The sequence below is a fragment of the Myotis myotis genome, unplaced genomic scaffold (genome assembly GCF_014108235.1).
Source record: "Myotis myotis isolate mMyoMyo1 unplaced genomic scaffold, mMyoMyo1.p scaffold_m19_p_2, whole genome shotgun sequence".
Classification (NCBI taxonomy): Eukaryota; Metazoa; Chordata; class Mammalia; order Chiroptera; family Vespertilionidae; genus Myotis; species Myotis myotis.
In genome coordinates, this window is record NW_023416324.1 from 158,030,940 (window position 1) to 158,044,107 (window position 13,168).

The following is a 13,168-nucleotide window of genomic DNA, read 5'->3' on the forward strand; positions in this document are numbered from 1 at the left end:
AAGTATTGCATGGGTCCAAATCCTAGTTCCAGCATTTACAAGATATATTATCTTGCACAAGCTACAGAAACCTTTAGCATCTTGATTTCTTCATTCATAATATGAAGACAGCAGTAATACCTATATCATGGGATTATTAGGATTAAATCAGTTATGTGTTTAGAAAACTGCATGCCATAAAGCAAGTTCTATATACATGTTAAGTAAACATGTATATAGAACTTGCTTTAAAAGGTAACTTACAAAAATTTTAAAAGGTAGCTTGCAAAAAATGAGTATTAGAATGCCAGCCTGGCCAGTGTGGTTCAGTGGCTAAACGTCAACATATGAACCAGGTCACAGTTTGATTGCAGTCAGGGCACATGCCAGGGTTGCAGGGCTGGTCCCCAACAGGGGGTGTGCAAGAGGCAGCCAATCAATGATTTTCTCTCATCATTGATGCTTTTATCTCTCTCCCCTTCTTCCTTCCTCTCTTTGAAAACAATGAATACATATTAGTAAAAAAAGACTTCCAAAATACTTTTAATGTGATAAGACAGCTAATAGTATTTTGCTTTTTCCTTTTTTTGAATACATTGAGACAATTTTTTTCCTTTTTTGTTTTCCTTTTTGATCTTTCTATATTTTATTTTGTTGTGATGCTGATTTCTTCCCCCTTTTTTAAACTCAGATATTACTTAGTGTTAAGATTTCAGAGCTCTAACAAAACAAAACCAAACCTCAAGAATCAGATGGTTCAGTGCATAGTAATTTAGGAAAATTGGTATAGCATAAACACTATTAAATCATGCAAGAACTTATTAAACAGAGGCCACTATCATTAGGGGAAAATGTTTAGGTTACAAAGTCAGAATGTTTAAATTCTGGCATTTTGAACTTATCCTGGCTCTACCATTTATAGCTATAAGACCTTAAGCAAATTACTAACTTTCTGTGTCTCAGTTTCCTCCTATATAAAATGAAGGTAAAAATAATACCTATTTCACGGGTTTATTTTGAGGATTAAATATTAGCATATTACCTATTATACCTGGGGTTTGATTCTTGCTAAATGCAGGACCCCAAAGGAGATTAAATAGAGAAGACAAAGCTGGCTTTCTAAGTCATGGGAGAAACAGTGTTGGTGCTAAACCAGTGGTTCTCAACCTTGGCTGCACATTAGAATCACCTGGGAATATTTTTAAAATCCTGATTTCTGAGCCTCATCCTCCAGAAATTCTGTTTGTTACTAATGTTGTGGCCTCACCCCATAACAAAGAAACAGAATTTCCAGAGGACGAGGCCCAGAAATCAGGATTTTAAAAAGATTCCCAGGTGATTCTAATGTGCAGCCAAGGTTGAGAACAGACAATGGTGAGAGGAAGTGCTTCATGCCCATGAGCCAGTCAAGAATTACAGCTGTGAGTATCCTAGTAAATGTAAAACTAGTAAAGCAGGATCTTAGAGGTGGGAGTGGCATGCCTTTACCTCAGCCATCAACCCTATTTTCTTGAAAATGGCATCAGATTTCCCACAGGCCATGTGGTAAGGAAGCATTGGTGTTAACCCAGGCCAGGAAAGGGTGTAAATGTGGCCTTTGATGGTCTTTGTGCCTGACATCATTCAGGAGTAGAAACTATGTGGGCCCACTTGAAAGGTCCAAGGGAGGATGAAGTTCACAGTGGATTAGCTAACCAATGGCCTCAAAAAACTAAAAAGCTATCAGTTATCTATACTAAGAACAGCCTAAGTGGTGTCTCTCCCTCGCATCATCACAAGATGGCCACACCAACATCGTCACAAGATGGCTGCCACAAGATGACTAGCAGGGGAGGGCAGTTGTGAGCAATCAGGCCAACAGGGGAGAACAGCTGGGGGCGATCGGGCCAGCAGGGGAGGGCAGATGGGAGCAATCTGGCTGGCAGGGGAGGGCAGTTGGGGGTGACTGGGTCTGCAGGGGAGAGCAGTTAGGGGCGATCAGGCTGGCAGGGGAGGGCAGTTGGGGGCGATCGGGCAGCAGGGGAAGGCAGTTGGGGGTGATCGGGTCAGCAGGGGTGCGGTTAGGGGGTGATCAGGCTGGCAGGCAGAAGCAGTTAGGGGCAATCAGGCAGGCAGGCAGGCTAGCGGTTGGGAGCCAGCAGTCCCGGAATATGAGAGGGATGTCTGAGTGTGGGTTTAGGCCCGATCCCTATCTAATAAAAGAGTAATATGAAAATTAACCATCACTCCCTCACTCTATCACAAAGATGGTGGCAGCCACAGAGCTGGAGCGAGCTGGGGTTGCCCCGGCGATGGAGAAAGCCAAGCTTCCTGCCTGCCTTGGCGGGCCCTGAGCTCTGCTCACGGCTACAAAATTTCAATTATAGAAGATAAATAAATTCAGATCCTTCTTCCAGTCAGACCAAGGCTACAAAGTTTCAATTATAGAAGTTAAATAAATCCCAGATATTTGCTTCCAGCCCATGGGCGTGGCCAGCCTGAAAACGGCCCTCAGCCCCTCACCCAGATTGGCCAGGCACCCCAGCAGGACCCCCCACCCCTGAAGGGGCTGTGGCCAGCCTGCAAACAGCCATCAGCCCCTCATCTAGGCTGGCCATGCACCCCAGTGGGGACCCCCACCCTGAAGGGGGTGTGGCCGCCTGAAAACGGCCCTCAGCCCCTCACCCAGGCTGGCCAGGCACCCCAGCGGGACCCCCACCCTGATCTGGGATACCCTTCAGGGCAAACCAGCCAGCCTCCACCCATGCAGTAGGCCTCTATCCTATATAATAAAAGGGTAATATGCAAATTGACCCTAACAGCAGAATAACTGGGAATGACTGGTCACTATGACACACACTGACCATCAGGGGGCAGATGCCCAATGCAGGAGATGACTCCTGGTGGTCAGTGTACTCCCATAGGGGGAGCTCTGCTCAGACACAAGCCAGGATGATGGCTGCTAGCACAGCGGTGGTGGCAGGAGGCTCTCCTGCCTCCTCAGCAGCACTAAGGATGTCCGACTGCAGCTTAGGCCTGCCCCCGCTGGCAAGTGGACATCCCCCGAGGGCTCCCGGGCTGCCAGAGGGATTGCTGGGAGCCGGTCCATCCTTGCTGTTTCAAGGGACCTGGCATATATGGCATACTGTTCTTAATATGTTTGCTCACCTTCTTGGCACTATGTGTTTTAACCAAGGTCTCTGAGAAAGGTTGTTTCCCCAGGTAGGGATTTTCCCCTGAAGTTAGGGAGGGAATAAAACCTCTTAACTAGTGCCAGGTGGGTAATTAATCACTTTAACTACAAACAATCATGCTTAAGCTACATAATCTTTACTCCCTGGAATGAAGATAAGAAACACCCTAACCTTTGTAATAGAGATTGATAGGATTGAATCAACTGGTATAAATACAGATGTAATAAGACAGCTAGAGACAGAACTTAGAATACGGAACCAAGAGAGACAGAACTTAGAACACAGAACTTAGAACACAGAACTTAGAATAGACAGAACCTACACAGAACCTACAGACAGAAGAACTTCACTGGAGAGAACATGGCAAAAGATCCTGGACTGAACCTGACTACAGAAATTGGCAAGAGAACCTGACTAGAACCTGATGACTAAACCTGGCTGGAGAACCTAGCGAGGGAACATGGCTACAGAACCTGGCTGGATAACCTAGCAAGAGAACATGGACACAGAACCTGGCTGGAGATCCTAAGCAGAACCTCTCTGGAGATCCAGACCAGAACTTGGCTGGAGATCCTGGCTAGAGATCCTGGCTAGGCTGCTGATCAACTGAACGCTGTCTCCATGTCATCTCTTCTTCGCCGACTCCATCCACACCTTTGGGGACCCCTGGACCCGCTGGGGTTGGACCCCGGCAAGGGATGTCTGTCAGCTTAGGCCCGATTCCCCATGGAGCGGGCCTAAGCCAGCAGGTGAACATCCCCCGAGGGATCCCAGACTGCAAGAGGGCACAGGCTGGGCTGAGGGACCCCCTCCCCCGAGTGCACAAATTTTTGTGCACTGGGCCTCTAGTCTTTTTATAAAAAGCACCCTGGCTCAATGAAATGTGAAAATAGATGAAAATATGGATGCTTGCAGACTACAAAGAGATTTTTTAAATACATACACACATACACAACAACAACAACAACAACAACCACTAATGTAAATGGCTATTCTTTTTTAAAAAAATATATTTTATTGATTTTTTACAGAGAGGAAGGGAGAGGGATAGAGAGTCGGAAACATCGATGAGAGAGAAACATCAATCAGCTGCCTCCTGCACACCTCCTACTAGGGACGTGCCCACAACCAAGGTACATGCCCCTGACTGGAATCAAACCCTGGACCCTTCAGTCCGCAGGCCAACGCTCTATCCACTGAGCCAAATCGGTCAGGGCACAAACGGCTATTCTGACACTAAATTGCCTCAATGTAAGTCTGATTCTTTTTATTGACTCTACAAAGGCAAGTACAATGAATACCATGAGAGAGGCTCAGATAAATGTAGTTTGAAAGATGCAAAGAAGAAATCAGTCTTCAACTGCAAATGATGGAGATATTTTTTTGAATCATTAAAATTCACACTGATGTTAAGCATATTCACTAAGATTACCTGCTTTGCTTGCTGCCTCAGATCTTCGCCTACAGACTCTGGCTCAGTCATCTTCCATTCTGCTGCAATACTCCTGAAAACATCAGCTCCAGTGTTTAATACTTGAATGAGACGATTATCATGGGATAAATGAGCCAAGACCCTCAGTTCAAGTTGAGAGTAATCAGCAGCTAATATTACACCACCTGAAGTAGAAATAATTTTAGAAAAGCTGAAACAAAGGCAAATCCACGTTTTATATAATTGAGAAGGTTGACAGAAATTTAGTTTTAACATAGAACTATGAGATCATGTATCCAAAAATTAAAAACTTGCTCTTAATATGATGCAATTCAGTTCTGTAACTTAGATCATTTTTTTCATTTAGCTTTCAAGTATACATAACATGCATAAAGCTACCCCTGACCTCTGCTCCTTAACCACTTTGGCAGTGCTTCCCTCAGTGTTCCCACAGCACCTGACGCATAATCTAAAATGGTTCTTTCATGCCTCACCCGCTAGCACTGACCTTTAGGGATAAGAGACTTAATTTTCCTTTGCATTCTATAGAAAACTTTGCACAGTTCCTGGCACATAATAGACTCTTAAACGGTTGTTGAATAAATGAGTGAATGAATGAACGAATGAACGAACAAACAAACTGGTTTCCAATGTGTGCACATTTTAAGTAGGCTGGAGAGAAATGTGTGCTCCACTTGGATAATAAAAAAAAAACATTCAGCACTGGCCGGTGTTTCTCAGTGGTTATCAGACCTCACACTGAAGGGTCTCGGGTTCATTCCCAGTCAAGGGCATGTACTGGGTTGTGGGGTTTGCTTCCTGTTCCCAGTCGGGGCCCATGCAGGAGGCAACCAGTCTATGTATCTCTCTCACATTGATGTTTCTCTCTCTCTTTCTCTCTCCCCCAACCTTCTTCCACTCTCTCTGGGAAGCAATGGAAAAAATGTCCCCAGGGGAGGATTAAAAACAAAATAAAACAAAAACAAAGACATGCAATTGAAAAAAATCAAGTGATTGGTATGTGAAGAAAAGTTTTTTTAAATTATTCAGATAATTTACCTATGGATTAGAAATGAGTGAATTAGATATGCATGGCAAAACCAAAAAAAATAAAAACATAAAGGCAGGTTCGAAGAAAAAGTAGGAAAAATATTTGACTAATATTAAAAAGAACTCATTGCCATATAAAAAAGGTGCTATAAATGAACAACAGGACAAAACATAAGCAAGCAGTTCATAAAAATAAGAATAAAAGAAACTTAAACATGTTAAAGAAAGCTCAACTTCATTCACAATAACAGAAATGCATATTTGTCTACAGCAAGAAACAATTTTCCTCTATGTATATTGCAAAAGTCTAGAAGTTGGAGAGCACACTGTGGTAAGGCTGAGAAAAAAAAATACTCATAGATTGTTATTAGGAAGTAAATGGTAACTTACTTCCATTATATTATAAGATAGCAATTTGACAATACCTATCAAAACTAAACAGGTTTTGCCCTAGCCGATTTTGCTCAGTGGATAGAGCCATAAACATGAGAAACCTGGACAACATATGTGAAATAACTATGTTCAGGTGTTGGACAGCAGGCAATTCAGACTACAGTCCCTGAGAGGGGGGAAGAAGGGAGGGGGTGAGTTATGCAACTGTCTCAGGTTCCCAGAATGCATTGCAGGGAAGGAGAGAGGAAGCAGAGCACTATGGTCTCTCTGAGCTGAGGAAGCAGAGACTTTTTTTGCTTAAAGCAAAAACAACTACGTAGCAGAACTGATAATAGTCATAATGATCAAATCAATTACAAGAAAAGGGAAATAAAAAAATTCCTTACATTCTGGATGATGTGGTGTAAAATTATTTAAAGATAGTTTGTGATGTGAGGCATATTATAAACTCTAAAATATCTAGGACATGTAATTGATAAACTTAGAGAAAATAAAACAGAATAAAAATAGTCATTGAGTGGCAGAAATTTCCAGACTGAATTCATATATATTTAAATTAATTAAAAATTTTAAAACAGAAGCAGTATAAAATAGTTGCATTAAACAATTTTATTATTTAGGTAAGAATAAATTGATGGATGAACAGATAAATAAAATGAAGTTTACACATACAATGGAATATTATTCAGCCTTAAAAAGAAGGGAAATTCTAACACTTGCTACAACATGGATGAACCTTGAAGACATGATGTGGAGTGAAATAAGCCAGGTACACAAGAACAAATACAGTATGACTCTACTTACATGAGGTACTAGAGTAGTCAAATTCATAGAGAGAGAAAGTAGAATTGTGGTTACCAAGGGCTGGGAAGTAGAAGAGGGAGAGTTAGTGTTTAATGGGCACAGAATTCCATTTGGGGATGATGAAAAAGTTCTAGAGATGGGTGTGGTAATGATTGCACAAGGCAAACCTACGTAATGCCACAGAACTGAATACTACTTAAAAATGGTTACAATCGTAAAACGGTGTTAGTTCATATTTAAAAAGCAAAGTGAAATTTGCCAAGCAGGTAATGCTATCATAGAATTGAATTCACTCTTAGAATATATGTTTCTGACAGAATCCAAATAAATCCATATAGTTAACTGCACTGACCCAGACCTGCCAACTTGCAAAACATAAAAGGGCAAATGTATATACCAACAGTAGGGATTACCTGGGAGTTAGATCATGACTTCCAAATGTTTTAATGACAAAAGGTTTATGGACAGAAGTTCTCCCACTGCAGACACAGCCAATTCTCACTGCCAATTGGCCTGGAGGTCAACTCCTCCCAGTGATCCTACAACAATCAAGGCATAACTACAACAAGACTGTGCACAAAGCCCACAAAGGGGTGCACCAAGAGTGTCCACCTCAGGTAACGGGGGAGGCTGAGCCACTGGGCCCTACAGGACACCTAGCACACAAAACCACTCTACCAACACAGGGAAGCATAAAAAATGTGGAGACAAAGAAACAGGTCACAAATGACAGAAATGGAGGAAAGCAAACGACTGGATATAGAGTTCAAAGCCACGTTTATAAGGTTTTTCAAGAATTTTATGGAAACCGCCGATAAATTTAGTAAGACCCTCAAGAAATCTAGTGAGACCCTCGAGGATATGAAAAAGGACCAACTAGAAATTAAGCATACACTGACTGAAATAAAGAATAATATACAGAGATCCAACAGCAGACAAGAGGATCCCAAGAATCAAGTCAAAGATTTGAAATACAAAGAAACAAAAAATACCCAACCGAAAAAGAAAAAAGAAAAGAGATTCCAAAAATATGAAGATAGTGTAAGGAGCCTCTGGGACAGCTTCAAGCGTATCAACATCAGAATTATAGGGATACCAGAAGAAGAGAGAGGGCAAGATATTGAAAACCTATTTGAAGAAATAATGACAGAAAACTTCCCCTACCTGGTGAAAGAAATAGACTTACAAGTCCAGGAAGCGCAGAGAACCCCAAACAAAAGGAATCCAAAGAGGACCACACCAAGACACATCATAATTAAAATGTCAAGAGCAAAAGACAAAGAGAGAATCTTAAAAGCAGCAAGAGAAAGAAACTCAGTTACCTACAAGGGAGTACCCATTCAACTGTCAGCTGATTTCTCAACAGAAACCATGCAGGCCAGAAGAGAGTGGCAAGAAATATTCAAAGTGATGAATAGCAAGAACCTACAACCAAGATTACTTTACCCAGCAAAGCTATCATTCAGAATAGAAGGTCAGATAAAGAGCTTCACAGATAAGAAAAAGCTAAAGGAGTTCATTACCACCAAACCAGCATTATATGAAAGGCTGAAAGGTATTCTTTAAGAAGAGGAAGAAGAAAAAGGAACTCTTACCATTTGCCACAGCATGGATGGAACTGGAGAGCAGATAAATACCACATGATCTCACTCATTTGTGGAATATAATGAACAACATAAACTGATGAACAAGGACTGATCCAGAGACGGAGAGGCACTGATTGGACTGTCGGGCCTTGGAGGGAAGGTAGGGGAGGGTGGGGGTAAGGGGGAAAGATCAACCAAAGGACTTATATGCAAGCATATAGGCCTAACCAATGGACACAGACAACGGGGGGGGGGGGGGGTGTTAGGGGGTAGAAAAAGAAAGGTTTATGGATAGAGTACTGAGGAAAGGTCAGGCAGGAGGACAGCCTTGGGGTTATAACCCATGTAAGAGGAAGCAGCAGTCGAGAAAAATGCAAAGCAAGTCAGAAAGAGAGACAGAAAAGTGTGCCTTAGTGGTCAAGGGAGGAGAGAGACTGAGGAAAATGAGGGTTGATTACCAGTGACAAATGCTGTACAGAAGTCAAAGAGGATGAGGACTAAAATATCCATGGGATTTTCCAAAAAGGGTTACAATGACCTTGGAAAATATGGTTTCAGCAGGCTGCTACCAATGACCATACACCACACAAGTTTCCCACAGAGCAGGTCATGAGGACAATGATAACTGATTGTTACGCACCTGGCAACACAAAGGGGGAAAGCAGGCTATGCAGAGGAAAGATGGAAGTATGAATGCATCCTTCTGAGTCTTAGTCATAATGCAGGCTTTATCAGTGTTCTGAAAAATACCCCTACAGTAATGAGAAGCTCAAAAACTGTCAGCATCCTACCTGGGAAAGGCACAAAGGCGTGCCGCATGCTGACCGAAAATGGCATCCCTCTGTCTGAGCTTCTCTCCTCCGTCTGTGCCTGGTGCACGGAGTTCAGACCACAGCCCTTCTTAGTTCCTCTTCTGTCAAGCAAACAACATCATCAGCTGAACATGAAGTAGACTCAAATATGTGAAAAGGCCTGATTTTTCAGTAAAGTTAATGTTTCCATCTAAGAAATTTAAAAACCTTACTATTTGAAACTTACTTTAAAGCTTAACAAAGATTATAGACTTTTTTTTTTTTTGCAAACATTCAATTAAGTAGGAAGTAAAACATTTCTGTAAAAGCCTTTCCCACAAACTACTTCGGAGATAATCCATTGGCATTTAGCTCACCTCAGCAAATCTCTTTGACCAGACCTAACATACATTGTCTATGCTTTTTCTTCCCTTTGTGTGTAAGTGAGGAGGGCAAGAGGGGATATTCCTGACTTTGCTAAACTCTTCCTTTTAGTATTTGACTTAAATAAGCATATCCTGGCACGGGTTTTCAGCATTTCACCATCAACTAGCTTCTTCTTTTTCTTTTTTTTTTTTATAGCAAAGGTGGAAATTTATTGAAGAACAAGTACAGACTCCCACGTGGGGAGGGGGCAAGAGTCCCCTCAACTAGCTTCTTTATAGACAGACTCAGGGTTTGGAATGGATAGTGTCTAGAATAGAAATGTATATAGCTAAAACAGAAATTTCAACTATTTTCATTATTTTGTCCACTAGGCTATTTTCAAGCCATTCATACTCACAAAAATATATTAACACAAAAACAAAAAAACATAATGTCTACCTGCTCATGGGAAGTAGGCCTTTGCCTAGGGCTTGGGAAGGTGGGCTTTCTCCTACTAGTGTTGGCATTTGGATCTCAAAATCTCTTGGCACATTCTGAATATTTGGTTCTGTAAATGTTATTCGTCCTAAAATCAAATAGAATAAAGATATAAAATTGGGGGGGGGGATCTAACATTTATCTTAATTGTAATTGCATTTCTGAATTAGCTTAAAAATGTGCGCTCTATTATTGCTAAAATAAAATAAATTTATATTTAAATAAAATATTTTTCATTATGTTTATGTGCCTAACAATAAAATAAGTACAAGATAAATTCCAACGTAAGTGAACATATGAATCAGCTATAATACAATGTTGTACATTAACCTAGCTCTCTAGAAAACAAGCCTATGATAAGAAGTAATTTGATAAATTGAACTATTCCTATGCTAAAATGAGTATCAGATGTCAGCTCTATAAAATGTTAGCAGTTACATTAATGAGTGAAGACTAATCAAATGGATCCTAGGCTAAAGGACTGTCGGCACCTTTAAAAGCCAGGAATGCTCAAGATACAGGGAAGAGGATTTGGAGCTAAAGAGCAACCTGAGTGCTGAAGAGGGACAACTGGGCCGTAGGAGTTAGCTTATGCAGGAGACAGAGTAGCAGGGAGAGGTAGAACGTCCCTTTCTAGACCTCACCTGGCTGATTTTCCTCCCCATCATCACTCATCAAAAGGACCAATGCTAACATGGACATAGCTGAAGACTACAATCATGTAGTTAATGAGTTTTCTTAAGAAACAGAAAGCAATTTGTTTAAATGTTTATAGGCTTTATTTTCCCCCAAATATTTTACATTTTATTTGTTTACTTCTTGGTTGAATTTCTCTAGAACACATGAGCATTGTTCAAAAGAAGTGTCCCTGGCTGGTGTTGTTCAGTTGGTTGGAGCATCATCCTGCACACAGAAAGGTCGAGGGTTTGATTCCACTCAGGGCACATACCCAGGTTTGCAGGTCCACCACTGGTTAGGGTGCATATGGGAGGCAACCAATGTCTCTCTTTCTCTCTCTCCCTCTCCCTCTCTCTCTAAAAATCAGTAACACAGCCTCAGATGAGGATTTATTTATTTATTTTTATTTTCTTAAAATATATTTTATTGATTTTTTACAGAGAAGAGGGGAGAGGGATAGAGTTAGAAACATCAATGAGAAACATCGATCAGCTGCCTCTTGCACGCCCCCTACTGGGGATGTGCCTGCAACCAAGGTACATGCCCTTGACCGGAATCGAACCTGGGACTCTTGAGTCCGCAGACCGATGCTCTATCCGCTGAGTCAAACCGGTTAGGGCAGGATTTTTTGTTTTTTTTTTAAAGAGTCTTAAAAAAAGTTTGGGTAACTGATTTTGTTTTTTGCAGTTTTTATAATACATGTGTAGTGATGTGTTTTAGGATACACCATTGTAATAGACTCTCTACTAGCTACTATATGTAATTTTATCTTCTTTTAATAAGTCAGACATTGTAAGTACCTAGAATATTGTTTTCCTGAATAAGCCCATGATATTATGCCTCTGTTATTTAGCTTTTAGCAAAAACTAGTCCATAATTAATGGTAGATATTAATATAATTATTATCATTAAGTGGCCTATTCAGTGTTACAAAGCTAACAAATAGCAGATGAAGAATCCATCTTTGAGCCCTAGCTGGTGTGGCTCAGCAGACAGAGCATCAGACTGCGGAATGAAGGGTCCCAGGTTCGATTCTGGTCAAGGGCACATGCCTGGGTTGTGGGCTCGGTCCCCAGTTGGGGATGTGTAGGGGGCAGCCAATCGGTGATTCTCTCTCATCATTGATGTTTCTATCTCTCTCTCCCTCTCTGAAATCAATAAAAATATTTTTTTTTTAAAAAAAGAATCCATCTTTGTGCCTCAGGGCACTGTCTTCTTTTCTGTAATTCTACTTCATTGTCAGGTTTAGTGTTTGAATTAATGAGGTAACACTGGCAGATAAACAAGATGATAAAAATGACAAAATATGAATGTAGCATTATGGAGATGAAGTCTAATAATGAAATGGCTTTTCTATACTTAAGGAAACTTCTATTTCTAAAATGTTCTTTAAATGTACATACATGGAATGGATTACTTTCTGCTTTATAAGCAACAAATAAGTGTGCAACAGCTTTGAAATTCTAGGTTGATTTTGTTTTTTTTACCAACAAGGATTTATTTTACATATGTTTACACCAATGAAACTGAAATACTAAGAGGACAAGGAATGGCTAGGAAGAACTAAGAGGTTAGTTAAGTAGAGAAGAAGGAAAAGAGAAGTTGAGAACAAGGAATAAGTAAGCAGAGAAAAAAGCAGCTCCTCGTGGTGCTTCCATCCTTACTAACAGCAACAGCTGGTGATGAGCCACACACTAAATGCCATGCACTGTTCTAAACACCTGACATGTATTATCCCATTAAATCCTCAGGATGATCGGTGAGCTATGACTATTATTACACTTTTTTATCAAGAGAAAACTTGAGCACTGAGAGGTTAAGCACTTTGTCTAAAGATTAACAGCACCAGGATTCAAACCTTATAAAAATCTGGTATCAAAATCCATATTCTATATCATCCATCTAAACTTCCCTATGAAGGAGTTAACACTGCCCTTACTTCTACTGCATACTGCATTTGGCTAATATTTAAAGTGGCCTGGTGGGCGTGGCTCAGTGGTTGAGCGTCGACCTATGAACCAGGAGGTCCCGGTTCAATTCCCTGTCAGGGCACAAGTCCAGATTGTGGGCTCCATCCCCAGCCTGGGGGGTTCAGAAGGTTTCTATCCCTCCCTCTACCTTCCTCTCTGAAATCAATAAAAATATATTTTTAAAAAAATTTAAAAATAAAGAATTCAGGAAAAAAATAAAGTTCTGCACTGCCTAGAGAAAGAAAACTTTTTTCCGCACCATATTATACTCACATCTATGCCAAGAGGGCCATGAGACACCCAAAGGACTCCACAGCTCTCTTTTCTAATTGAGTAAAATAAGATGCTCACTCATTATACAAAAGCCCCATACACCTACTTAGATTCAAGTTGGAGAGAATCTTAAGGTGTTCGGGAGAGGGCTAGGACTGAAATTAGATAAGATCAC

General features: G+C 40.9%; 1 protein-coding gene across 8 annotated transcripts in view; it reads right to left on the reverse strand.

Moving 5' to 3' along the window:
- POLQ (DNA polymerase theta) overlaps positions 1-13,168 on the reverse strand; it is a 102,686-nt gene that overhangs the window by 18,208 nt on the left and 71,310 nt on the right. For 7 of the 8 annotated variants that reach the window (XM_036350930.1, XM_036350929.1, XM_036350931.1 and 4 more), the window contains 3 exons: positions 10,034-10,160; positions 9,209-9,330; positions 4,585-4,769 (listed from right to left, as the gene is read on the reverse strand). In XM_036350930.1, coding sequence (XP_036206823.1) covers positions 4,585-4,769; positions 9,209-9,330; positions 10,034-10,160 — 434 coding nt within the window. Of the gene's footprint in view, positions 1-4,584; positions 4,770-9,208; positions 9,331-10,033; positions 10,161-13,168 lie in introns of those variants that run through there. The other variant, XR_004974189.1, reaches the window with a different exon arrangement.